The sequence below is a fragment of the Leuresthes tenuis genome, unplaced genomic scaffold, assembly GCF_036924035.1.
Source record: "Leuresthes tenuis unplaced genomic scaffold, fLeuTen1.0.hap1 SCAF_9, whole genome shotgun sequence".
Classification (NCBI taxonomy): Eukaryota; Metazoa; Chordata; class Actinopteri; order Atheriniformes; family Atherinopsidae; genus Leuresthes; species Leuresthes tenuis.
Window position 1 is genome coordinate 21,388,109 of NW_027325363.1, and position 24,726 is coordinate 21,412,834.

Sequence of the window (24,726 nt, forward strand, 5' to 3'; positions counted from 1 at the left end):
TGATCTTTTGATTAGGTCTGCATATGTATGTGTGTAAGGTTATTATTATTATTTTTCATGCGTGTGTGTTTTACTTGTAATGATGGGTTTCTTCATAACCTGATGGCATGTGCGCGGACACTCACGAGCACCCAAGTGTATGCGTGTGTGTTATAGTGTGTCTGAAAATACTCACCCAGCACAATGAGGTTGACCTGGCTCCAGTGGTACTTTCCCCCAGTCTTAACTTTACAGTAGTACTCCCCGGAGTCGGTCAGCAGGAGGTCACTGATCAGCAGGGAGGCGTCTCCACCCAGGTACTCCCCAGCGAAGGACAGACGGCTGGCCTCGCTGCCCGTAGCCTCGGTGTATACCTGGCCGCCGAAGAAGGTAATAATCTGTAGGAAACGTGGAAAAAAGATAATCAGAGATTTCTCCAAAGACTGTTTCATGTGTGCTCAACACCGAGTTAGAGATATCAAACAGTCGTGTGAGACAAGCTTCTAATGCCTAATACAAGGGCTAGATCAAATCTCAGAGGTCCTACTGCTTTTCCTTCTTAAACGATCCTTTAATTTCTTCTTGGGAATCTTATTCACATTTCAGCAGCTTGGGATTCTAGTATTCGTTATATGAATGCAAGCAATTCTCCAAAAATAAGAATTTCTTATCACTTCACAGTGCGTTTGCTCAACTTAATTTCTATGTCTCAACATTAATACCCCTGATATGTTTGACTGGTAGTCTGCCAATAACTTTTCAAATTACATAACTCTAATGATTCACGGCTGAGGCCCATCCACAGAGTCCCTCACCGGCCGCATGTTGAAGAATCTCAGGCTTTACAGTATGAGTAACAATGTTAACAATTACTTTATAATTAACACTGGGGAAATATTATTTTGCTAATGAATGCATTTGCTGGAACACTACTGTCCAGACTGTTTAGCTGATTATCTGTGAGCATCATTATCTCCTTATTGCACAAATGGAGCCGTCAAACTGACCGCAAAAAGAAGCGAAAAAAAAAGTTTTTTTCCTTTGCCAATAAAAGATTAAAGTACCCTCAGTGACACTGATGTGTTGTTAGTGCAGAGTATCAGACTTCGTGGACTATTTTCAAACAATTCAATATTTCACTTGGCCCAATTTACATCTTGCCAGGCAGCCCAGTCTCACAAGAACATGTAATAGTTATTATGTCCACATTTCCAAAACATAGTTGTGCAACAGTGGAGGTGCAGTAATTATGAGATGGTGACATTTTCCACTGCCTGTTGGTATGCATGTGATGCAAAGCTGTATGTATTTTCCACCCTAACCACCTGCGACTGACGAAAGGTAAAAAACATCCTGAATCCCTCTTCCTGCACTTCCCTTTGATGTATAGTCATGTATAATCTTTCGGATTAATGGCAAAACCTCTACCTGTCGATAGATGTTTTAGGATAACGCCTGCTGTAGAAGACTTCCTCTGTTCATTGCAAGCATTTTTCACATTCAGGCTTGTTTAGATGTTCATTCGCAAACTTCTGAGGTTGAATTTTATGGTGAGGACATGAGAACAGCTTTTTTTCTGATTATTCTCCTTTGACATCCACATTCATGCAGGTGTCCCTGCATCGCATAAAAGTGCATCACCACTCCAGAGTCTGATAAATCTTCCATGAAGGTCTTCTGCAGTCAAAGTGGTTTTTGATTTGCTTTTCAGGCGATTTCTAAAAGCAGCTCCCTGCAACTTTTCCTTCAGTCCTGAAGAAACTTGACCTCCACCTTTCCAGTTAATTGCCATTTCACCTCACTCTCAGGCAGCCACGTATAGGGGTCTGTGCCTGGTTTGGTGGGACTGTGTTGGAGGAGTCCAAGTGTTTATAAAGCCCTGAAATTTGAATTGAACCGGTCTTACCAAACGACTTAACCCCGACAAGCTAATTAAGAGCCGATGACTCAAGTCTCTGGAGGTACTCAAATCTTAAATGTTTATTTTTTTCCTTTTGTTCGTTCCGAAATTGTACAAATGAAAAATAATCCACTACTATTGCTTAAAATGCTGAAACCTTTAGCTTTTAACTGTACGCATTTCGGATTGAGAGATTATCATCTGCTCGAGGAGACTTTGACTGGGGAGCTTTTATATGTCACTGTATTATGACTGCAATGAGTGCTTGCATGTTGGTATTTTATCTGTACTGACTCTGTTATAACTGTTTACTCATCTATATATACATATATACATATATACAATTACCAACATATACTTTGTAGGTATGTAACAACTGTAAATCTGAGAGCTTTAATTTCCTCCTTGTTTCCATCTTTGTTAAGTTTGTACTATCCTAGAGTGTCTATGTATCTCTCTTTCGCTCCCTCCCTCCATCCATGTACACAAACACAAACAAACACAGCTGTCACAGTGGCCTATTACTCAGGGCAAGTGAGAGCCTGCAGATGGGGACTGCTAAATGCCGGTGCCACAGCACATCAGTGCCTAAGAAACAGGGGCACCTGCTGGGATCACAGGTGACAACTGACCACTTACACACGCATGCACCCAGACTTTCACACACACAAACTAGCTCCTAAGTGAACACACCACGAATGCAAACAGACCTACATTACTGCTCCAAAGCTAGAGGGCAACGTGACGTGGCCCTGGCTCCTAAACAAAGTAGGGATATTTTTAAAGTTTCTGCCTCTGGGCACAATTCTGCTGCTTTTATGAGACTTGGACATTTATTACTCACTGATATGTGAGTGTAGACAACAACACATGACTGCGTTTTTTTGCCCCCAGTTATGTCTGGGTGTACTCCACATACACATTTATGAGCATGATAAAGATTTACTGGAAGTGTTGATGAGTGCAAAGAATTTAAGGAGGATTAGGAAAATGACCAAAGGCTGTTATGGTAAAGTTTGCAGTTAAAATGAGGTGGTTTGTTTATTGAGCAAAAACTGAAAATAGAGCATTTCTGTCCTATTATGTTTGAAGGATTAATAAAATATAAAAAACTAAGGCTATGGTATATGCTCATATTACGTTTCCCTGCTTTTTTAAAACAGAAAAAATGATGGATACGCTCATCAGAAAAGAAGGGATGGTTAGGGTTTACTGGGGAGACTACAAATTATAGTTTATATCAAGAGGTTTATAGCAACGCAAATGGCCATTACTAAGTGATCAAATGACATGGTTGGTGAGCCAGTTGAAGTTGGAGTTTCACAGCTGGTTGTTGCCTTTCAAAATGTTTTGATGTGATCATTCTGTGTGCACAAAATGAAAACTGGAATTCTCTTAGCACACAAACAGACAAGAGTACCCCCCCATTCTTGATACTGATGTACAGAACTACATTAGCATGTGTGTATGCATTACACAACTGCTTATACTCTGGTTTAGTCTTATAGTCTTGCATGTGATGCTCGAAACATCTATCAACCACTCGTACAACTGGAAGAGAAGGAATTTGATTTTTTTTGTCGCTTTTTGAGTTGAGTCGCACTAACTCGAAAAATATGAAAAAAAAAACCCAGCAGGGATCTTTTCAGCTTTTATCGGTCTCAAAATCTTATTAAATCACATACCAATAAGATAAATTTACTGTTTCGGAGTTTACAGGGAGTATGAAAAGTGAGATGAAAAGCCCACGAGGGTATCTACATCTAAACTAAGATACATGTTCTCAGTTTGCATGTAGTTGTTAAAATATTTAAAAATGAAAGCAATTTTGGTGATGAGAAAAAACTCAGATGACCCTGCAGTTGCGGGGTAAATAGTGAAGAGGAGGCTGTGTGTACAGTTAGGTGGAGAACTACTACTGGTATGATGCAGGAACAATCACTCCCTCTTGAATGTGGTCAAAACACAGAAGAACACATCATAGTTAGGTAAACTATGTTAAATAACCTAAGAAAGACAAAGCGAATAAACAAATGATTAGGGTTAGAAAATACACATTGTCACTGACTACAAAATTTAGTAGTCATTGGTTGAGCTTTCTGTCACATAAAGTGATGGCACGAAATAACTGTCTTAAAGAATTTCATCGTGCAACTATAGGCCTGGATTTTGGAACAAAGATCTATTGGATAAGGGCTTGTGGTGGTTAGCACCGTCGCCTCACAGCAAGAGGGCTCCGGGTTCGGTCCCCGCCTGGGGCCTTTCTGTGTGGAGTTTGCATGTTCTCCCTGTGTATGCGTGGGTTCTCTCCAGGTTCTCTGGCTTCCTCCCACCGTCCAAAAACATGCATGTTAGGTTAATTGGTGACTCTAAATTGTCCTTAGGAGTGAGTGTGAGCGTGCATGGTTGTTTGTCTCATTTGTCTCTATGTGTGGCCCTGTGATGGACTGGCGACCTGGTGTACCCTGCCTTTCGCCCGATGACTGCTGGCATAGCCCACCCGCTACCCGATTAACGGATTGACGGTATAGAAAATGGGTGGATGGATCTATTGGATATACAGACAAACATTATTATTTTACAATTTCTGGTGAGGCTGGGCTGACTCTCTGTCACCCTTTTCAACCACCCCAGTCTGCCAGTCCATCCTTGTCCCATGCATGTGTTACAGATCCCTCGGGTTCAGGAGTTCCCAAGAGTACTTTTTCCAACACACCTTAATACCACCAATTAAAGATTAGAGCATCAGCTTCTTTGTACACATAAACAAAAGTGTTTTTCTAAATATATAAAAAAGCTAAATGACATTGTGAACAACAGACAGCAGAACTGGGCCGATAGCCAAACTAAAAATCATTAGCCTAATTATTATTCTAATTATTATTTTGTGAATCACAGCTTCACAGATTAAAACCAAAAATGACTACAATCCCCTGTGCGTATGCATGTGTAGCACTTTTTCAGGCAGCACAATTGTAAATTATCATAGACAATGAAGGAAATACAGAACACTGGCTGTCATTTAAGTCTGATGAATTATTTTCAGCTCAGCGTGTGAAAAGAATTCCTCCCAGTAATAAATACCTATAAAATATGCTAAAAATGATGTGCTGGAAAGGCAGCAATTATGCATAGAGTCAGCAACATGCAGTAAGTCCTAACTAATGCGACACTGCTGTTCTAGTTATTTGTTTAAATTCAGCTTTAAGGATGGAAACTTAATGTCTAATACAGCTGTTGCTGTGGTAACACAAACTATTTTGAATAATTGTGTTTTAAGATTAGCACAGTGCACCACAGGGTGAGTTTTTAATTTTCATCTCGCAGAATCATAGATTCATTTTGGTAAATTTGTGACTGCCCATTTAATGCCCTGTCCATAGACCCTCTATCCCCTCATCACATGCTGCCAGTCCATTTGCTAAAAGGGGCTAAATGTTGACAAGATATTCTTTCCTTCAAAAAACGACCTTCCAGCTGAACAAAAGAATGATTTATTCATTGAGCTACAGGCAAAGTCTCTTTCCTAATCAAATTTTCAGACATTTGATTTTAATTAATGGCGCCTTCGATGTTATCTTCCCTTTAAATATTCATCACAATGTGCTCAAAATCATCAAAGCAGAAGACCCTCGTTTTCCCTGTTTTTTTTCATTCCTGGCCCTCTATTTCCACTCCGCACTTAACTATTCTTTCTTTTTTTTCATAGCATTACAATTCTATTTCCGGCAACAAACACAATACTGCAATAATGAAGAAAGACAAGAAGTCTCATTTTCCCCTTATGAAAATGAGTGAGACTTTATGCTCTGTCATAAGGTACAATCTTCTATTTAGGGGTAGAAAGCCAACAATTCAAAGTCTTTAAAAACGTTGCAGTTGCGGGACTTGAAGATATGATGAAGTTTAAATGAACTACATTTAATTTGTGTTGATTTGCCAACATCTCAGAACGTGTTACATTATTTATCTTGTTGGGATTAAGCTTTTCTGACAAAATAATCACCTTTTCTTTCACAGCAATTAATGTTAAAATGAGCTATTTCTAAATCAGTGATGGATTCTTATTATGCCATAACATGGCTCTTAATAAGAATCAGAAAAAAATTAGCAACAAGTTTAAATAATTTTCAAAGTTTCCTCAAATAGGTGTGTGGATATACTGGATATAGACAGATAATGTCTACTTGCTTGTATGAAATACCTCAGCAGGCATATGAGCATAGATTTTTCTAGTATTCTGCTTCTGTGTGGTGTGCCCATTACACATGGACAGTATTGATTTCCTCTGACAGCCTTTCTTATGGGTTTCTGCACAGCCAACAGACTCACAAATACTTTATTTGTAGTTGCTGCAGAGATTTTGCAAATGTGACAACTCTATGCTTTGAAAATAGAAAAAAAGTAAAACCCACACGTGTTTGCAGTTGAATACTTTATGGTTGCAACACCACGAGTAACCACTGGAAAAATGTGAATTTTGGGAATATAACACCGAAGCACAGAGAATACTGCCATTCTTCTCAGCTGAGTCTGTAAAGAAAGTCCAGTTTCCAGCTGGCTGAATAAGATTAACGTGGTGGAAAATCTTCTTTTCAGGCCAGTGTGTACCACAAGATGGATGTGGACACTGTGGTAATGCGGTTCAGCCATGCTACCACTGGCGCAATGCCCAGCACTCTTCTGGTGCTAGGCTATGCCTTTAGTGTAGACACATGGTTTCAATTCTGCTGCAACATCTGTGTCTTGGTAAACTGGTGGGTCACAAAATATGAAGCAAACCTCAAGTCTTTCCTAAGACTGTTTTAGGGAGAAACACTGTAGCAATGCTGTGCCTTCTACAAGTTGGCAATAGCTTCTGTTTGCTATTTCTGGTCGCAGCGCTAATTAAGCTTCCAAGCAAACAGTCACTTGAGAATTATAAGGGCTGAAAACTTAGAAACGGTGAAATGTTTGGTTGTTTTGGTGTTTATGTGTTAAAAAGAACTTAAAAGGTCCCAAGATTACAAATATTAATTAACCTGAAGAACATTCTCCTGCATGATTGTTCTTCTGTCAAGTATATCAAAACCTTGAAGTGCTACTGTAACTATTATGGATCCTGTAGGAAATCAATCATTATCACCCCAAGACAGAAGGAGACAAAAAAAAATAAAAACACAACCCAGAAACTGAACAATAGATCCAGTAATTATGTTTCAAAGACAGGCTTAAAGCATGTAGTAAAGGGAATCTTACCACTTTCTGTTTAGAATTCGGTTTCTGGAGGAGCCACTCAATGTCAAGAGGGCTGGATGACGGGAACTGGTGGTGGCATGGTAAGGTGGCATTGTCCCCAACAACCTTCTTCATCTCTGTCTGGGCACCCACTGACAGCAGGCTGAATAGAACTGAGGGAGAGGAGAGACAGGGAGATGAAGAAACAGGTACTGATACAGGGGCGACAGCTTGATCTAAGCACGAGATGAGACAGATTCTGCAGATAGGCAGCAAACCCAAGCGGATAGAGAAAATTGCTGCAGAAAACCAAAGATATGACTTTGAATCCCATTCTTACTCATGTTGAGATACTGTTTATCAAGCTAGGACACTGAAGAGAAACAGAATAGATTTTCTGTTTACAGGGAATAAAGTTTGGCATTGAAGGTCCAAGGGAAGTATAAGTTGATTGTTGTGTTCATAGAATCTTATTAACAGCAACAGTTTTGGGGAGTTGTGGTCTGATTTACAGCCAGCTCACGGCCGCTGTCCTATTAACAACGAATATAAAGTTTTAAACAGTTTTTAAATTCAACCATACGTCTATCGACAACTATTGCAACTGTTGCAAATGTGGCATGGAATCAACAAACTCCCATTGTATTTTCAGTTAAAAACTTGGGTAAGAATGAGTAATAATAATTATGACGGTGTGCACGAGCAAGCAATGATGGGAGCCGTCCAGACTGGCAAGTCTGACCCAAGAACAGCAAGATTAATTTATTGGAGGATACTGGACAGCCCTGTGGGCTTGAGTAGAATTAGCCAAAGGCGTCACAAGGGTTTGCTGGAAGCTGAAACTATGGACGGTGTATGTCTGTGTGATTGTTTGAGTCTGGAACTTGTGGTGCATTAGTGAGATATTTGACTCCCTCCACCTGGTAGAGAGACAGTACAATGCTGCAGAGCTCTACTGAGCTTACACACTCAATTGTGATATATATATTTTTGGCTCTACTAAATTTAATTGCTGAAAGAGCCGACAGCTCAGGGGAACTCTGAGCGTGGAAAATAAAAGTCATGCTGCTTGGCGAATTCTTGTTGGAAGTGAAATGTGCAGACAGTGTAAATATAAAATTGTTACTTTTTTGTTATTAGCATGCTTCTTATCAGGTTCTCAGGAACTAAATGTGGATATGTAGTGGACAAAAACCATGTACAGTACACTGACAGGTCTATGTATGCAATGGAGACACTCAGCCCAGAGATGCTAACTGACAGAATGCCTTTATGAGTGGCAGACACAATCACAAGCTGTCAAATGTTCAACAGGAGGCCAGTGCACACTGGGCGCCTGTCCACATGTCCATCGGTCCACTCTCAAAGGAGCCAACACCCTGCCCTAGATGTGATCTTTGGGCCGCTGTAAATGTCAGCTCTGCACTGTGAAACCAATGAGTCAGTGCTGATGCAGGACTCAGAGGAAAATAGTCATCTTGCAGAAACCCCTTCTCCCCAAAAGAACTTCATCCATACATATGACTTCATCTAATGGGTTTCAGCAGTTCTTCAACTTTTGTCTTAACTTCTGTCTCTACATTGTGAGTTATGAGTTTTAAATCCAAGCTCCAGGGTGCTCTCTGTCAATCAAGTTCAAAGTTTCTGGTTGGCACACAAGTTGGACAGAGAAAGTACTTTGCTGTTGGCTGAGTGCTTCTGTGCCATGAATTACTGAGCTCCTTCTGCTACGCTGGCCCACCTGCTCTCACCAGTTCAAACCATTAGTCAGCAGAAAAATAAGGGCCACCTCTTCTCACTGAGGAGCTCCTGCGCCCTGAAGGTATTCCCTTTTATGACTTTTTAATGCGGCATTTGCAGGTTCATTTGTCTTGTGGGTTCCCCATTGATAAAGGTTTTGAATGTCAGAAAAGGGAGAGAGGGCTTTGGTGTATAAAGAACACTTCAGAGAGATAATACTTAGACCATGTTTGCGTGCCCAACTGGTTAAATCTAATGGTGCGTGTTAATGGTTACTGGTGGTACAGGGGTCTGCTGGGAGGCCTGTGCCTGAAGCTTTTAAGGCAAGGCCTCGGTAATCAGTTCCCTCCAGCTCATTAACAGCCCAAAGCTGAACTCACCACTGCGCAGCTGGTCTGATAAGAGGTCCCTGCTTCCTTTCTCACCTCTCACCTCAGTCTTAACTGCTCAATGTTTAAACTGTAAACCCTGTATATGGAAGACTTTACATGAAAGATAGATAAGATCAGGGAGACTGAAGAAAGCTAACTGTTGTATTTGACTTTCCACTGACTTTTGAGTTGACATGAGGTTTTGAGAGCCATAAATTGTATGTATTTTAACTGAAAAAATGTTCCTTGCCTCTGACAGAAAGAAAACTGTGTTTGTTTTAACCAGAAAGAGATTACAGACACGTCAGAGGGGTGAATTGCTCAGTATATGCTCCCTGCTTCCCACTTTTCCCCTCATTTATGGTCTTGCACAGGGGGTTTTGTGCTGTGGAATGAATGACATAGTGCTTCCAAAATAAGCTTGCCTTGATGTGAGTTTGAGCTCACATTTGGATTGGCCTCATTCACCGTGTGCACAGCTGGTCTGATCAGAATACAAGACCTCATCATATGCGTAAATATTAACTATGCGAAACTACAGAATTCACTTCTGTGGCAACTTTGCACACACACACTATAAAAATTTAGTTTGGCTGTATGACCTTGGGTTTCAATTTGCAGCAAGGTGACCTAGAGTAAAAAAAAACTGAACCATATAAGTTCCAGCCAACAGAACATTCTTGGTCACAGTTGTGTGTATGAGTTCTTGTGTTTTCATGAGAATCCACATGGACTTGAGAGAGGCCATCTAAATGAGTGTTGCCAACTTGAAGGGGAGTTAAATGTGGAGAGGGCTAGTGATATGGTATTGGTGCCACATCCCAGGCCACATCCCTCATCCCTCTTTCTCCTCGATTGTGTCATCTTTTCATAGCTCCCTTTGGCTGAGCTTCATGCTTTGTGGCTGGTTTCAATCTTTACCCTCAGAAAGAAAGGAAAGAAGCATATCAGAATTAACTAAAGTGGGAGCAAGAGTGTGTGAGGAGGAAAGATAGACACATCTGACAAAGAGTGTGAGGGAGAGAATGTGAGGCAGGGGTGAAATATGGAGGAACCAATTTCTATGAAAAGGCCCTAGGGGGAGTTGTGCTCCAGTAAATCCGCCTTACAGAGCCCTGCAATCTCATTATAGTGTAGCCAGTGAGACGGACAGACAGACAAACAAGACAGGCCCGGATCTTTCGCATTGCCCCAAAGTCAAGCCCCATATCCCTACAGTCAGCACATCAGCCCAGCTGGGGCCTTTGCCATGTCCAAAGCTTATGACCTCTGGTACTCATACACAGCATATCAGAAAGGGAGAGAGAAAAATGGGTTGAAGGAGGGGTGGGGGAATGGTGCATTGCCTTATTTTGAGCTCTTTCAGGAGAGCTGGTGTGTTCACTGGTGTGGCGAAATGATTAAACCATAACAAAGGTGGTCTTAGACACAGGTTAACAAATGCACAAAAGAAAATAAGATCGAAGGCACCTATCTGACTGTTTCCTGTTTTCTGCATTCATGCTGCATTTTCTGCTTGGGAGACATGTGCACGCTGCTACATTTTATGGGAAGCATTACCGCTGCTGTGTATGATGTATAGTTTATGTGAACACATGCTCTATCACACAGATTCAACCACTGCTGCCTTGCCACAAAACAGAGACACAAGGGACTATCTGCTGACAGTAAATCAGTGCCTCAGCACACATACCTATGATATGGAATACAGCAGTGTGAAACACACACACTCAAGTCACATTTGAGTGACAGTTAAGAGTCTCACTGGAAAAAGCAAAAATAATTACCTCTACTCTTTCCTATCCTATGTAAATGCATATACAATTCCATCCATTCTTACTGCTGACATAGAGCTGTTTTTTTAGCTGACTTGGGGACATGCTGAGCTGAGAGGAGCACTGGACATGAGGCAATGCTGAAACAACCCACAGCTCAGCATGTTGTTTTACCCCATCCATAGCATTCTTTTGAGACCCATACTGTCTATTCAACAACACAACATCGACACACTGCATACAACTAATGTTAAACATGTGTAAGTATAGGTCATATCTTCCCCCCTCCTCTCTCATCTTTCTTTGGAGCTTAAAAAACTGAAAAAAAGCTTCAGATGTTTCGAAAGATAAGTTGTTGCAAAAAGAAACAAGCCCACATGACTCTTCAGTGAGAATTCTTTATTCGTGCAGCCAGCTCCCTTAAGGGGCCTGTCTTTTTAAATGCACCAAGTTATCGCAACCATTAAAACACATGTTTTGCATATGGCTCACAACATTGGTCTCCTTGTAGTTTCAAGGTCTAAGTCACGATTGTGTTGCTCCTATGAAAATCAAAAGGGGTTGTTTTTTTCCCCTGGACTAATCCTTCTTGTGTCACACCCAGCGACCCAGCTACCTTCTGTTGACATGGAGTTTTTGTCAGTAACACTTTACAATGAGGTACATAGAGCCATTTACAAGGAATGTGTAAGGAGCAATAAGAACTCACTGCTACTCAGCATTGGCCTGCAAACATTTCCTGAATAACTACCCTCCTTCCTTCATTATTACCTAGAAATCAGTTGTTACTTTTGATCTGCGGCTGAAGGTATCAAGACTTCTTACGAGAGAGATGTGTCAATACTTTCGAACTGTGAGCGGGGATGGGTAAGATTGCTCTTGATTGGGTTTTACTGAGTTAGTCAAAAGTAATCAAAGGGCCAGGCATTAGATAACCAAATCTAAACAAAAGCACTCTGTGAAGGACACACAGATATATATCAGCAACATTGGTATTGTCAAATCTTCAGCTTGTTGGCTTATTGGAAAATAGGATAACATCAGTTGATGGTAGTGGCTGATATTCATCTGGTGTGTCCTGGTTGTGTTGCATTGATTCATGTAAATTAATCTTTGCCTCACATAACAAGTGTCTTGTTAGCACTGAAAAAACATTGAATCGGCAATGGTTTACCGGTCTAAAAACATCCTTTGAGGTAGTAATTGTTTTTTAACTTTACAAAGGTTATATGAAAGGTTTTGTTCATGCATCCATCTTAAAACAATGAAGATTACCCGAAAATGAATGGATTAGGGACTGAAAAACTTTAAAATGATTCAGGTTTATATTTTATTGTTTCCCCAGAAATTAAAGGAAAGTATTGACAAAAACAATTGTCAGTCAGATGATTATCTTTAACGTCTGTATCGACTCAAAACGTCTCAATCGCGGCATCCATAGTCTCTTTCATACACACTTTCAAAAATTCAGTGTCTGAAAGTTCAGTGATTTTCTTTGCTCATTTGATAGAAAGCAACTTTGTTGACAATTTATGGATGGTTGACAGCTTTGTAAAAAATATTCTGCCCCAGAATTAATTTCAAAATAATTTCAGGTGTTTTTCTTCTTTATCAATCAATGACGGGTTGGTAGCATAATTAGCATGTTTGATCATTAAATCTCTCGATCTTGTATTTCTGCGGCACGCGCAACTTTGTCAAACATATTGTCATAATTGAATGTGTCTCTCTGCTGTAACCAAGTGAAATGGCAGCAATTTCGACTTATTTTACTCAATACTATACTAAATGATAACGTTTATACTGGTCCTTTTTATGGTTTTTATGTGAGAACGATGCAGGAGAGATTAAGATGTTCCATTGCCAGCTTCTGGCCCCCGGGCCATATCTTGCCCATGTATGCTGTAGAGTCCCTGTGAGTCTGTTGCTTTTGTTGTTTTGCACGTTGACAGTGGCAATATTTGCTACAGGGAACAAGTGCTAGACATATGCAGAAGTGTGTGTTCAGTGAATGAGCGATAGCTTTTTTGTTTCCTGTGGTCCTTCGAGATGCTTGTTTTTACTGTTGCATTCAAGTTCCCAGATTAGTTAGGGTTGGTCAGTTTTAGTGGTTGAGCTCATGCTCCAAGATTCCTTGTTGTGGGTGGGGCAAACGTTGTGGTTTGACACAAATACAGCCTTTCAGTGCCAACCTTCGGTCGGTTTTCGTCGGTTTAACAAAAAAAAAGAGAGAACTTAGTGTATTCTAATGTTACGCCAATGGGTCCTGACAAAGTGTAAATATGTGGAGATTAGCTTCCTTTTTTGTATCATCTGAAGGTTAGCAGCAAAAAACTATAAAATTCAGTATGATATTTATCATCAACAAATACAGCCAGGAAGTAACAAAAGTGTTGTCACAATATAAATTTCTTCGTTTGTGTAAACATAACCTAGAAGCAACAAAACGACAGTTGTCTACAACCTGAGTCCCGCAGTTGAAAGCACCGCCAATGTCAAAATTTGCCCTTCCACCAAGAACTTTGTGGCTGTCAACTGAAACATTTAAGAATGACGTCTGGCGTGAAATGTTGAAATCCTCAAATGAGTTATAATTGATGAGTTGTAGATCGTCATGTGCCATGCCGCCTCTTTCTAGTTTCAAAAATACTGTTAATAGAATGAACAAACATAAAATGACATAAAGGTTGTATAGACTAGAGTGCAGCTCATATTTTAAGTGCCATTAAGTGTGAGAACCACAATAGGTGAAACAGGTGAATTCATCCATGAGAGGAAAACAAAGGTGATGGGTAGTTTCTGAGAAATCTGGCTAAAGTATTAATACTTGAGTTTGTGGAGGGAAAAAGCAGGAGGAATCATTTTCAAAATAATCCCCAGAACCTGAAGGGGGAAGCAAAAGGGAAAAGAGAAAGAGGACCAATGGGAAAAGAAAAAGGAGACAAAATACCACAGAGGTCTGAATAATGTAAGGCCCTGTGGTAAATGTTCACTTCGAGCTGCTCTTATTGCCTTCATTAGCATCCCTTTCATGGCCTTGTCATTGCCGTCGTGTAGAGTGATAGCATCACTATCCCAGTGACATATCCCCAAAATAGATCCAAAATTAGTTTCACAACAAGCACTTTTAATTCCCCAAAAGCATTCTGCATTATGCCTGAGCAAAATAAGGAAGCTCGGAAAAGATGGAGAAAAAAAAAAACTAATTACCCATTCCCCAAGGGAATGAGAGAGGCAGTAAAACCTGCTTACAAGACTCTACGTGTCTTATCAATGCTGAATCTGGTGGCATTACCCACACTCATGGGTGTAGCTGTTCAAAATGCTCTAGCTGCTCGATAAATCTTCTAGTTTTAGCCTGAAACTGTCAATAGAAGGCGAGCGTCTCATCAAGGCCTTTACTTTGGCCTAAAAGCTGAAGTCTCAAATGCAACTTTTTCCACTATCCTGCACGGCTGAGGCTGCCCGTCTGCCTGCTTTTACCTTTTACCTTCCTTGAATTAGCCTGTTTTCAAATTCAATGTACAGAAATGTTGCATGCTCAAAGTAAAATAAAAACCCTGAAACTATAGACATCATTGTACGCAGGCTGCCTACTATCCTTTTCACCCGTAGGTGGCTCTTGTGAAAAAGGAAAAATAAACAAGTGGAAAGAGTGACACCACAGAAAAGACTTCGGCAAACTCCTGCCCCTGGCAGAATTAATCATTTTGAAAAGGATGCCCCCTTTTCAAAATGTTAATTACATCAATGTATCTTACTGACTTCAGCCCACTTGCTGAATAACCTCAGAAAGCACGTGTGCTGTTGAACCATTTACAGGGTTACATTCAGCTAAAAAAAAACACCATTTGAGATATTTTCCCTCCCTTTAATGTGTTCAGAGGTCAAATGGTCTGTTTTGCACCAGATAACGCACACTTGGACAGTAAACTCTCAATGCAAAAAGAGATCCTCCCAACATCTGGTAAAGCCTAAACAAACCAGTGTGTGTGTGTGGATAGTTATTTTGTTCCGCATGACTGTTTGGATATAACACCATTGAAAAGCAGGCAGCAAAAAAGAGAGGGGGTTAACATTGTGCAGAAACTTCAGTCACCAAGGTGACTGAAGCTGTGTGTATGGGTGTGGGTGTGTGCAAAGGGCAAATCTTCCCTGCAGCACATGCACACAGCTTTGAATAAACCTGCTGTGTCCCACTGAGAAACAATTTAAAGGAGGACAGGAGAGTGTGTCCTTTTGCATATGAAGACATTCACAAAAAATAAAGCTCCGTTCTGAGATGAAACGCTTTTGTTATTGCTGTTGCCACGCTCTTTCTGCTGAAACTCATTTTGGCTGGCGCAGGTGTAAAACCAAGGAGAAAGCAATTGCTTCATCTGAAAGTCAGCAAAGTTTTGGGTTATCAAAAGAAAACAGGTCCAATTCAGGAAATTACATTTGCTTTGAAAGAATCCGATTTGGCTTGAGCTCACGAACAACACTTTCTTTTTATTCGTGGACTTGGTATTCTCTGCATTTCCCGGTATTCAACAGTATCCAACTGCTGTCCCAAGGCTGACATAATTTTAGGATCTAAGAGTCATTAAGGTATTTTTGCCGGGAGGTGTGTATGAAAAAATAGAAGAACGATCTCTGACGTCTATGTGAAACGCGACTCATTGCTGAGATCAAACTCTTCTTGACCCTGCATACCTGACAGATGGCGTAGTGTATTCATTAAATTCTGCAGTGAACAGATTTGATTAACTTAAAGCTTTCCAGTTGGGCATACCGTATATAACCAGCTAAGCACTGCTGGAGTCTGGACAGACGGGCTTGCTATGATATAAACAGCTATAAAACCCCCAGTGCACATATAAACAACCTCTTCCTCCTACAGCTTTTCCTGGCACATTAGGTAACTGTGAGCTGAACCGTTCTCTGTTCACAAAATGTTCCTCAATTTCCCCAGTTATTTATGTGGTCTAATCTCAATTTGTAGCTGGCAAGCATGTGAATGAACTCCTCTCACATTGTTGGAGTGGCTGGACATGGGCACTGACCTCAGCGAATCGATACTTAATAAGCTTTTGTGCTGCCAAGTCCATTTTGCTGCAATCTGCAATTTTTATGTCCATTAAGTTGAAAATAGAGCTGACATGGTGTATGGCCACAGGAAGTAGAATGTATCGTGCTCATCCTGATGATGGATGCCTCACAGTAGTGTTAAACTGATGAAAACTTCAAATACTATCCACCTCATGCGCTATAAAGTACTACACCCTTGGCTTTTATTAAAATGCAATTCAATACCCCAGCGGTGTTTCAAAGAAGCATTTAACAACTTGTGGGAAGACAATAAAAGCCACAGCAGGCTATACAGTTAAGTTTGCAGACACGTGACAAACAAGAGGAATGGGAAGACAACAAGCCCAGAGCTAGAGCTATATTTGGCACAGCATTAAAGTTTAGCTTCAGAGGCAATGTAAGATAGTTCCAGTCTGGACATGTAAGCATTTCATTTTGTGAGCTCGTAGTCAGGAGTGTGAGGGGATTCTGTACACTTCCCTTATTCGTCTCCAACTTCTCGCCTCTCTGCACACAGAGATTTACTTCCATTATTTAGGTCACTGCGATTATTTGTCACTGTCTAAAGTCCAAGTTCACCTGGGGTCCAATGGCAAAGACTCTCTGGGCAAAGACGCTAATTTACTGTACTGGATCCAAGAAAAGAGCAACTGTATGCAGCAGAGCAACTCCCATGTTGTACATATTGCTGGTTAATTGAAAACAGACGCTAACTCCCTTTCTCCATCCGCCCATCACTAAAGCTCTACGTCACTGTTATGTTAGCGCTGCTGTCAGTCCTATGGTATGCATCTCACACATCATCTTACTTGATCAGTTAAGCAGAAAAATAGCAAAGCGGGAAAACGCCTCACACACAAATGACAGGCTGATAATATTACAGCTTCTGATGCTGTAGCTGCAAAGGACAAAGAGGTAACCTATCCATCCAAGCCCATGACTAGGAAGGACATGTCAATGGCTGCCATTTCCCCAGAGGTGAGCAGATGTCACGTCTGTTTTGGCAGCTGTACACTGAAAGGTGTTGTTTGGTTGGGTGGCTGACAGAGCCAGAGTGGTGGCTGTATGATGGCCGGGGAGGTCAACAGGAGCTGCAAGGATTCCAGGAAAGGCCTCACTTAGGCTCATTTACAAGAGCTAATGGACCAACCTACCATCTGCCTTTATGATTAGCTAAGCCTATTCATGCAGGCCACAAACCCTCTTTGTTTGCTACTCACGCAAACACAGCCGCACGTATAAAATATCCCAACATGTATTGTTACATTCAGTGGAACAAACTCACACAAAGCAAATCCATGCAAAGTGTGCCTTTGGGATGCATCAAATTAAAATAACTGAATAATAGTATATGGGATGTATGTGGAATGTATTTGACTTTAAAAGATACGGCAGGATACATTAACTTTTTCAAGGTTGACAAAGAAAAGACAGTGAGTGATGATCTAAAATGATCCTTTTATTCATTTCACAATTTCTGTACTAAAGCAACTGTCCAAGCCAAGCTTGAGCAAGTCCCTGTCTGCATCCTGCAGGATCTTAGCAGTGGTACAAACACACACTCCTCCAAACAAATACGCATGCCCTTTGTGCTGCTCGGCACCACTTCTTTCCGCCCCCATGTCTAGAAAAGGAATGCCCACGCGGCCACATCCGAGGGCGGAGAGAAGATTGAAACCAGATGAATGAAGTTTGGGTACGGCACTCTCGCCAGGGCCATATTTCACTCCCCAAAGCCTGATTAAAACAAGGTGCAGAGCTGGCTAAGGAAAGGCAGCTTACTCTAGCTGGGAAAGGGGCATCTGCTTACAGAAATGCCCAGAGCAAGAAGGAAATAGGGTGAAAGGGAGGTCTCAAGAGTGGGCTCACATTATCTCAGTCAAAGTTTCCTTAGCAATTCACAGCCAGTGTCCCAAATTTTCACAGTTAAGATAAACCTACAGTTTCCATTTAAGATTGGTGGGACTTGAGTCTACTTTGGAACGTTGCAGAATTGTATTTTTTGAAGGCTGCCATGAGTGGTTCTTAAAAAGGAAGTTTAAAGTAGGCCACCGGGGTGTGTTAACTAACACTCCAAGTGAAATGAGGGCAAACAGCAAGAATTGTGGAGCAAGGACTATCACCATCATATAGAAGTAATAAAAGTAAAAAGAAACACACAGATGCATTTTTTTCTTGGCTCATATCATTCAAACACGTGAATCCATGTTTATTTCATAGAAGCATGAACATGTCTTTTTTAATTAATAAAAAAGTGGGACCTCTTTTGGTGCCAATAAATCTTTTACATGCTTGACTGAAAAATGCTCCTTTAAGAAAACCAGTAAAAGTTGCTCTTGAAAACCTTTTCCCTTAAGGATCCATGAATCCAACTTTTAGGCGCAGTGCGAATGTTAGTAATAAGTCCTGAGTTCTTCCAGGAGATGACTAGATGTCTGAAGCATCATGTTCCTGTTTGTGTCTGGAGGCATTACAGTCAAGGTTGAGCAATGTGGTAAACTTGGGATGAGAATTCAGTTGGAAAAAACATGAAAGTTAAACATACTGTGTTTTGCTCCCTCTGTCGTTACCAGTTAGCTTATTTGTGCCTCTATACTAATGGAGGTCATGCTATTGTATGCATATGTAGACATAGAAAAATTATGTTATTTACATTTTTTTCTGAGGGAATGTGTAGAGGAAAACAGCAACAGAAGGTGACAGAGAGGGAGTCTGGATACTGTAGGTGTCTGTTTGTTTCTATGTGTGGAACCTGACACATGTGTGAGTGTGACCGACTGATTAGCGGCCTGTTTTCATCGACTGCCTGCAGTGGCCTCTCCAGAGATAGCCAGGCAGAGCGGGAGAATTTCGTACTATTTTCCAGCGCTGGCTGCTCTCTCATTTCTTCCCATGCATTTGGTCGGCCACGCTCGCGACTCAAAGCCAAACACACTCCCCTCTATCCCCTTGACAATTAAGCTATGTTACCAGTGAGAGAGTTGTGGCTCGCCTGCCTGCCGCCTCCCTGTGTAGATGACTAAATAAAACCTCGCTCATTACATTTGGCCATAATGTTTAATCTACATTTGCTTGGTCAACGAGAGGTTAATCTCATTACCTTGTGCTAAATAGCATGCCCGGGCATCTTCTGACAAGATGAAGGCTAGACACAAGTTAATTAAAAGAGCAATTAAAAGAAGACATCAAGTCCCACTAACTGTGGTAATATGTTAGCTCCCCTGACAACAGTGCATTCATGTTGAATAACACTATCCTACTGTAGTCTGTCACATCCAACAAACCACTTTTCATCACTAACAAAGGAAACCAGCAGTAGTTGAACACTAGATGAACCTACCTTTAGATTAGCTTGTTTTGTGGTTGAACATGTGCTTCAAAGTAACCTTTGGAAGTGACTGTGGTTTACTCAATGGGCCTGCTTATTAAAGGCAAATCTCACCACAACACACACACCCCTATTAAAAATCTTAATTAACTCCAGCAGGTTGTTTAAAACCTGACATGCAGTTAGTTTAGACTAGACTGTAGAGGGCTTAAATGCCTGCCACCAGTTAGAGTGACATTACAGCAGTTTCTTGTGTTTCAGTCGACCTGAGATTGTAAAAAAAAAACAATTAACAAACAACAAAACAAATGAATATATAAAACTGAGAGTAAAGGAAATAAATGGAAAGAAAGTTACAGTTCCAGCAAAAATGACAACCCCCATGTTTTTTTGTTTTTAATGTTGTGTGAAGACTGATTATCAATCATCAAATTCAACAGTCAATTCTAATTTTTGTCACTTCAGTGTGCAGTATTAGATTAAATATGTATCCAAAGTTGGGTTACGTGATACTAGTGAAGATCCTCATATTAGATTCCATGCAACTTTTTGCATATAGTTATGTAGGCACTGAATGTTGCCATACCAAACCTACAGCACCACTGCTAGCAATAGCTGCTAAAACAGAAAAAGCTAGCAGTTTAGCTTTCCTTTTCCTGCTCAATCTTTATTTTGAATAGCTAGACAAATGTTTGTGAATCTTTTTATGTCATAAAAATTTTGCTTCTAGTTCAAAATAGTTTGTTTCTCAATTCTATATCCCAAAAAGTCTCATAAATTTGATGTTTTCTGTTGTTACAAATGACGCATTTAAAAATGTTAGCCTATCTTATGAACATGCTAACGGGCAATCATGTTCATATGAATGAAAGTCAGATGCAAGACACTTCTAATTCTGATTGTTAACCGTCAAATCTGATCTGTATTTTATTTGAATTTAATTCAAATTAAACAATGTAGCCGGGAAGTTCTGATACTTTAATGTCACACAAACTAAATAATAGAATATTTGCTGAAATGCTTGACAATGCAAGCTGCAACCTCTTATATTACAACAATTAATTTATGCTTTATCCCTACACAATTTCTCACTATGATGGAGGATGTACACCATAAAGATTTATGTCACCTGGAAATGTATAATCTACACTTTTAAAACAGTTCTCCCCTCAAGTCATCTCACTGAGGTCCATTTGGCACTTCTTTGCAGACAGAGAAGTGAGGGAACTGGGGAAATAGCCTGTTAGCTGCTTTCCCTGTGGGTATTAGATGCGAGTATAGACTCCCTCCAGATGAATCATAAACAAGTCCCTTGGCCTCAGTGAGTTAATCCCCTGTGACATCGCCATGGGGATATGGAGAAAGAGGGAGTGGACAGGGAAAGGAAAACATGCCCTGTGCTCAACTTTTAAGTGAATCAAACATTACGATGAATGTGTATGAGGTGTATCTTAGATCTGTTATTGGGTTAAGGCAGTAATTTAACACAGGATATAATCTAGAGGTCAGGTTGGATATTTAGAGCTGTATCCGTGGGGCTGGACTAGATGTAGCAGGGATTTCATCTCAGTGTCTACCTTAAGGACGCCTACTCCCTCCCCTGTCTTTTTTTCTTTATGTGTGTATTATGCAAATTAATTTACTACAGTCTTTTCATTTTAAATTGGCTGCACTGCTTAAGCTTGGTTAGTCTATAGAACGTACTGTAACAGCTAACGTTATAATAAACACCATGTTCCTTTTAGGCATAAGAAAGCAAACCCAGGAGGGAACAATAAATGGATTTATTTAAGGAACCAGAATGGAGATTCTTAGTTTGGGCCTGACATGCTAAGTGTTTTGTCCCTTATGCATCAGCCTCAGTGCAGTGTTTCCTTCCTAATTAAAAAAGAACGAGGTGGAGGAGGGAAATTTCGGTTTCAGCAGAGTTTGGAGCAGCCCAGCCTGGTGGTTGTATTTTTCTCTAAAAGTTTGGGATATGATTCTCACTTTGCCGGCACTCTGATAGTTGTGCTGATGCAAGCGAGCTTTTGTCTTGAGATTAATGAAAGACGTTTGGCTCTATGGCATTTTGGATCCCACACAAAGGTTATAAACAGCCTCTGACCAGTGAAAGGTTTATGCGGCGCGTCCCTCAGAGCGTTCTCCTCACTCAGGAAGGCAATTCTTTCATCCTACACTTTCTCTTCCATTTTCACCAACACAACAAATAAATAAGTAAGCGAGGCTAAGCTGTATTTCAGCTTTGAACCTACATTTTGCAGTATCTCCATTGTACCTACAAATTACATGTCAGTCTGTGAAAATGTTAGCATGTGTTGTTTTTTTTTAGTCCAATATGCTGACAAGAACCTGGTTAATATGCAATTTATCTGTGACAGGAGACGGTTGAAACAGCACCTGGATCTTGTATGGGTGTGCTGGCAAAGCTATTATTATCTTGATTCAGACAACCAGATGGAAATTGCAGGTCACATCTGTCTGGTACACGTCAGATGACTTATAAACGTTCTAAAGTATTCTTAACTCACTGACATTTGTTTTGCAGAAACTCAAAGCAACAGGTTCAAACATCAGTCTGGATGCCTCCGGATGGTTAAGTTCTTAAAAGCATCCACACTTATCCTTATCTATTGTAGTGGATCTACTAAAATGTTATACCATGATGCCCTCAAGATAAATGAGAAGATTTTCTCTCAGGGTACAGTGGATGTGGGCATCAAATTGTACCTGACAATGTTCAGAATGTGCAAAGAACCTTCATACATGATTAAATCCAAACTGAAAAGAACAAATCCCACTGGCTATCGTGTGGTCTTTAAGGTAGAGTGTTGGAAGAAGATAACGACGGTGCTATGGTATGTGACCCCCCCCCCCCCCCCCCCCCCCTCTGCTTTGGAGGAGACATGTGACAAGCCATACACCATCCCGTCACCTGTGCTGAGAGTTACACTGAACAGGCCCCAAAAAAAGCCTAACTCTTTGAATCTGCCCTCCCATGGGAAATGGGGGAGTCTGACAGCCTAAAGGGGTGAGCTACAACCGCTAGAAATTCCACTGCTCGAACCCCCATCGTCATCGATCTTACTTTTCTCTTATCTTTCAGTCTAGCTGTACACCAGACCCATAGTGAACCCACACAAAAACAGTGATTGCCATAAAAGCACACTATTTTCTTCCCCTGTGTGGAGTCTGCTCAGCCGAGAATACATAATTTCATGTGTCATGCATGGCTGGAGCAATGGCAGGACAATGACAATGTTCTCTGCCGAGCCCACAGGGAGGCAACTGTTCAGATGTCTCAGCTTTGCACCTACGTGCCACATGCTGGCACAAGGCATCCCTGACAAAAGTCTGTCAGAAGATTTAGAAAGGTTCACCAGCTTAGACCATGGTGGTGAAGCTGCCTTGTTTAAGGCGAGGCCATGCAAATACTGTAATGGATGATTTCAAAACATTCCCTAAGAAGAAAAAGAACCATAGCAGCAACATTGACTTGATGCTCATAACAATATCCATCTTGAAGATAGAGGTGTTTTAAAATGCTTTTTATGTTGTGCAGAATGAGGTGATTTAATTAGCATCTTGACCTTACACATTTGCTTCAAGATACAAGTTTTTCAAACAGCTTGGAGACTGATCTATATATATATATATTAAAGTAACCCCTAAACTGCACTGGTAAATGGCCCAGAATTCAATTATCTAAAAGAACGTACGATTTTACGACTACACTTGAGACAAAATTACTTGATAAAAATTGCTTTCTGCAGCATAGATCCACTTACAGCAGACGTGTTTATTTATCCCAATGTAGCCAATCAGGGACATTTTATCTTCCCTATTCTTGGTGGATTAGGCACTAATCTGTTCGCTGAGGGGAAAAAGGAAGACAGGGAGCAAAAAAAGCTTTTCTCTATCATCTGCCCCGTATTAATGTTTCTATTAGTGGTGCCTCTCTATGATGCGATGTGACACTTGTGGCTCAGCATGAGCAGCCAGGCTAATAGGGGGGAGGGAAGAAGGTCAGTCAAAGAGAAAGAGAGTTTTGTTCCTGTGTAAAAATCGTGTGTACATATGATACAAATAAAAAAATCTGGATTCATCTACCTATTCTAAATTAATGGGTAGGTTTCAGGCATAACCTCATCATGACGCATAACTTCAGGAAATTGTGTACAGAGGCAGATTTGAATAAGATCTGTTTGATTGTTAATGTAGACGTTAATTTGGTCTGAGAGCAGTGCATTGTGTACTGATTAAGGATCACTATGTCTGCATGATAACAGAAGACTACCTGTAAGGTTCAATGAGCAGCAAAGGTTAGCTTCAGGCGAGGTGTTTAGGAGCAAATACGTGTATTTGTTTCTTCCTATATCCTCTAAACAGAGATTGAATACCTTATTACTCATTTGACGAGCAACTGGCTCCATGGTTCAACCTTAAAACTCGTTTGTGGCATCTATATCGCTAATGCAAAGGAGGAGGGGACGGAGTAATATCTGCATGAGCCTGAAAGTGAGACTATGACACTAAAAGGGGTTAGGGGGTAGGGGGGTGGGGCATGCCCACTCTGAATGGCTAATGCATTCTTGTTATTACAGTAACAATGTGCAATTCCCTTCACTCATATGCACCATACTCGACTCCAAGTTGCACAACCATGCTTAAGGCTATATAACAAATGCAAAAAGAGTTAAACACTTGCATCACAAATGCATAATGTCCTCTGCATTAAAGGTGATTCAGATTCTGATCACGGCTCAAAGGAGTCCGTGTCCCTCCCCATCAATCTCCAGGCTGCGCTGTACAGTATGCATAGGTCATCTCAACTGCTCAAAGCGCAGAGAAAAATGTCTAATGACATTTGAAAGACGGCTCATAGAGTTCCCACTGGCAATTTCCCAACACAGTACCCCATTCTTCACTAAATAACGCAACAGAGTACAGAACAGTCTTTACTTGCCTTATGGTTGCTGTAATGTCACTGGGTTTTAGCAGGAATTAGCTTTAATGTCAGTGTGTCTCACACACTTGAATGTCATTGGCTTTTAATTGGCTCGATTGTGAAACTGCAGTGTTACTTGTGTCTGGGAGCTACGGTATGGAAGGACATAAAGTTTCTAGAGTTCCATTGTATACAAACTACTTCCAGTTTGGGGACTGAGCTATGGTGCAGTGAAGCTGATACTCTGCCAAATAGTTAGAGTGTCTGAACATGTGCCATTACAAATGGGCCGATCCCTGTTGTAAATGACCTGCTCTGCTGCTGCATTGTTTCATTACCACCAGGACTCCTCTGTGATGGAGTGTAAAAGAAAGTGCAGAGAAGGGAAGTAAATCAGT

At 40.8% G+C, this 24,726-nt stretch overlaps 1 protein-coding gene across 2 annotated transcripts in view; it reads right to left on the reverse strand.

Annotated features, from left to right (window-relative positions):
- The window catches only part of clmpb (CXADR like membrane protein b), a 68,171-nt gene that overhangs the window by 12,196 nt on the left and 31,249 nt on the right, over positions 1-24,726 (reverse strand). For both annotated transcript variants that reach the window (XM_072392824.1, XM_072392823.1), the window contains 2 exons: positions 7,118-7,269; positions 176-377 (listed from right to left, as the gene is read on the reverse strand). In XM_072392824.1, the coding sequence (XP_072248925.1) occupies positions 176-377; positions 7,118-7,269 (354 nt within the window). The remainder of the gene's footprint in view (positions 1-175; positions 378-7,117; positions 7,270-24,726) is intronic.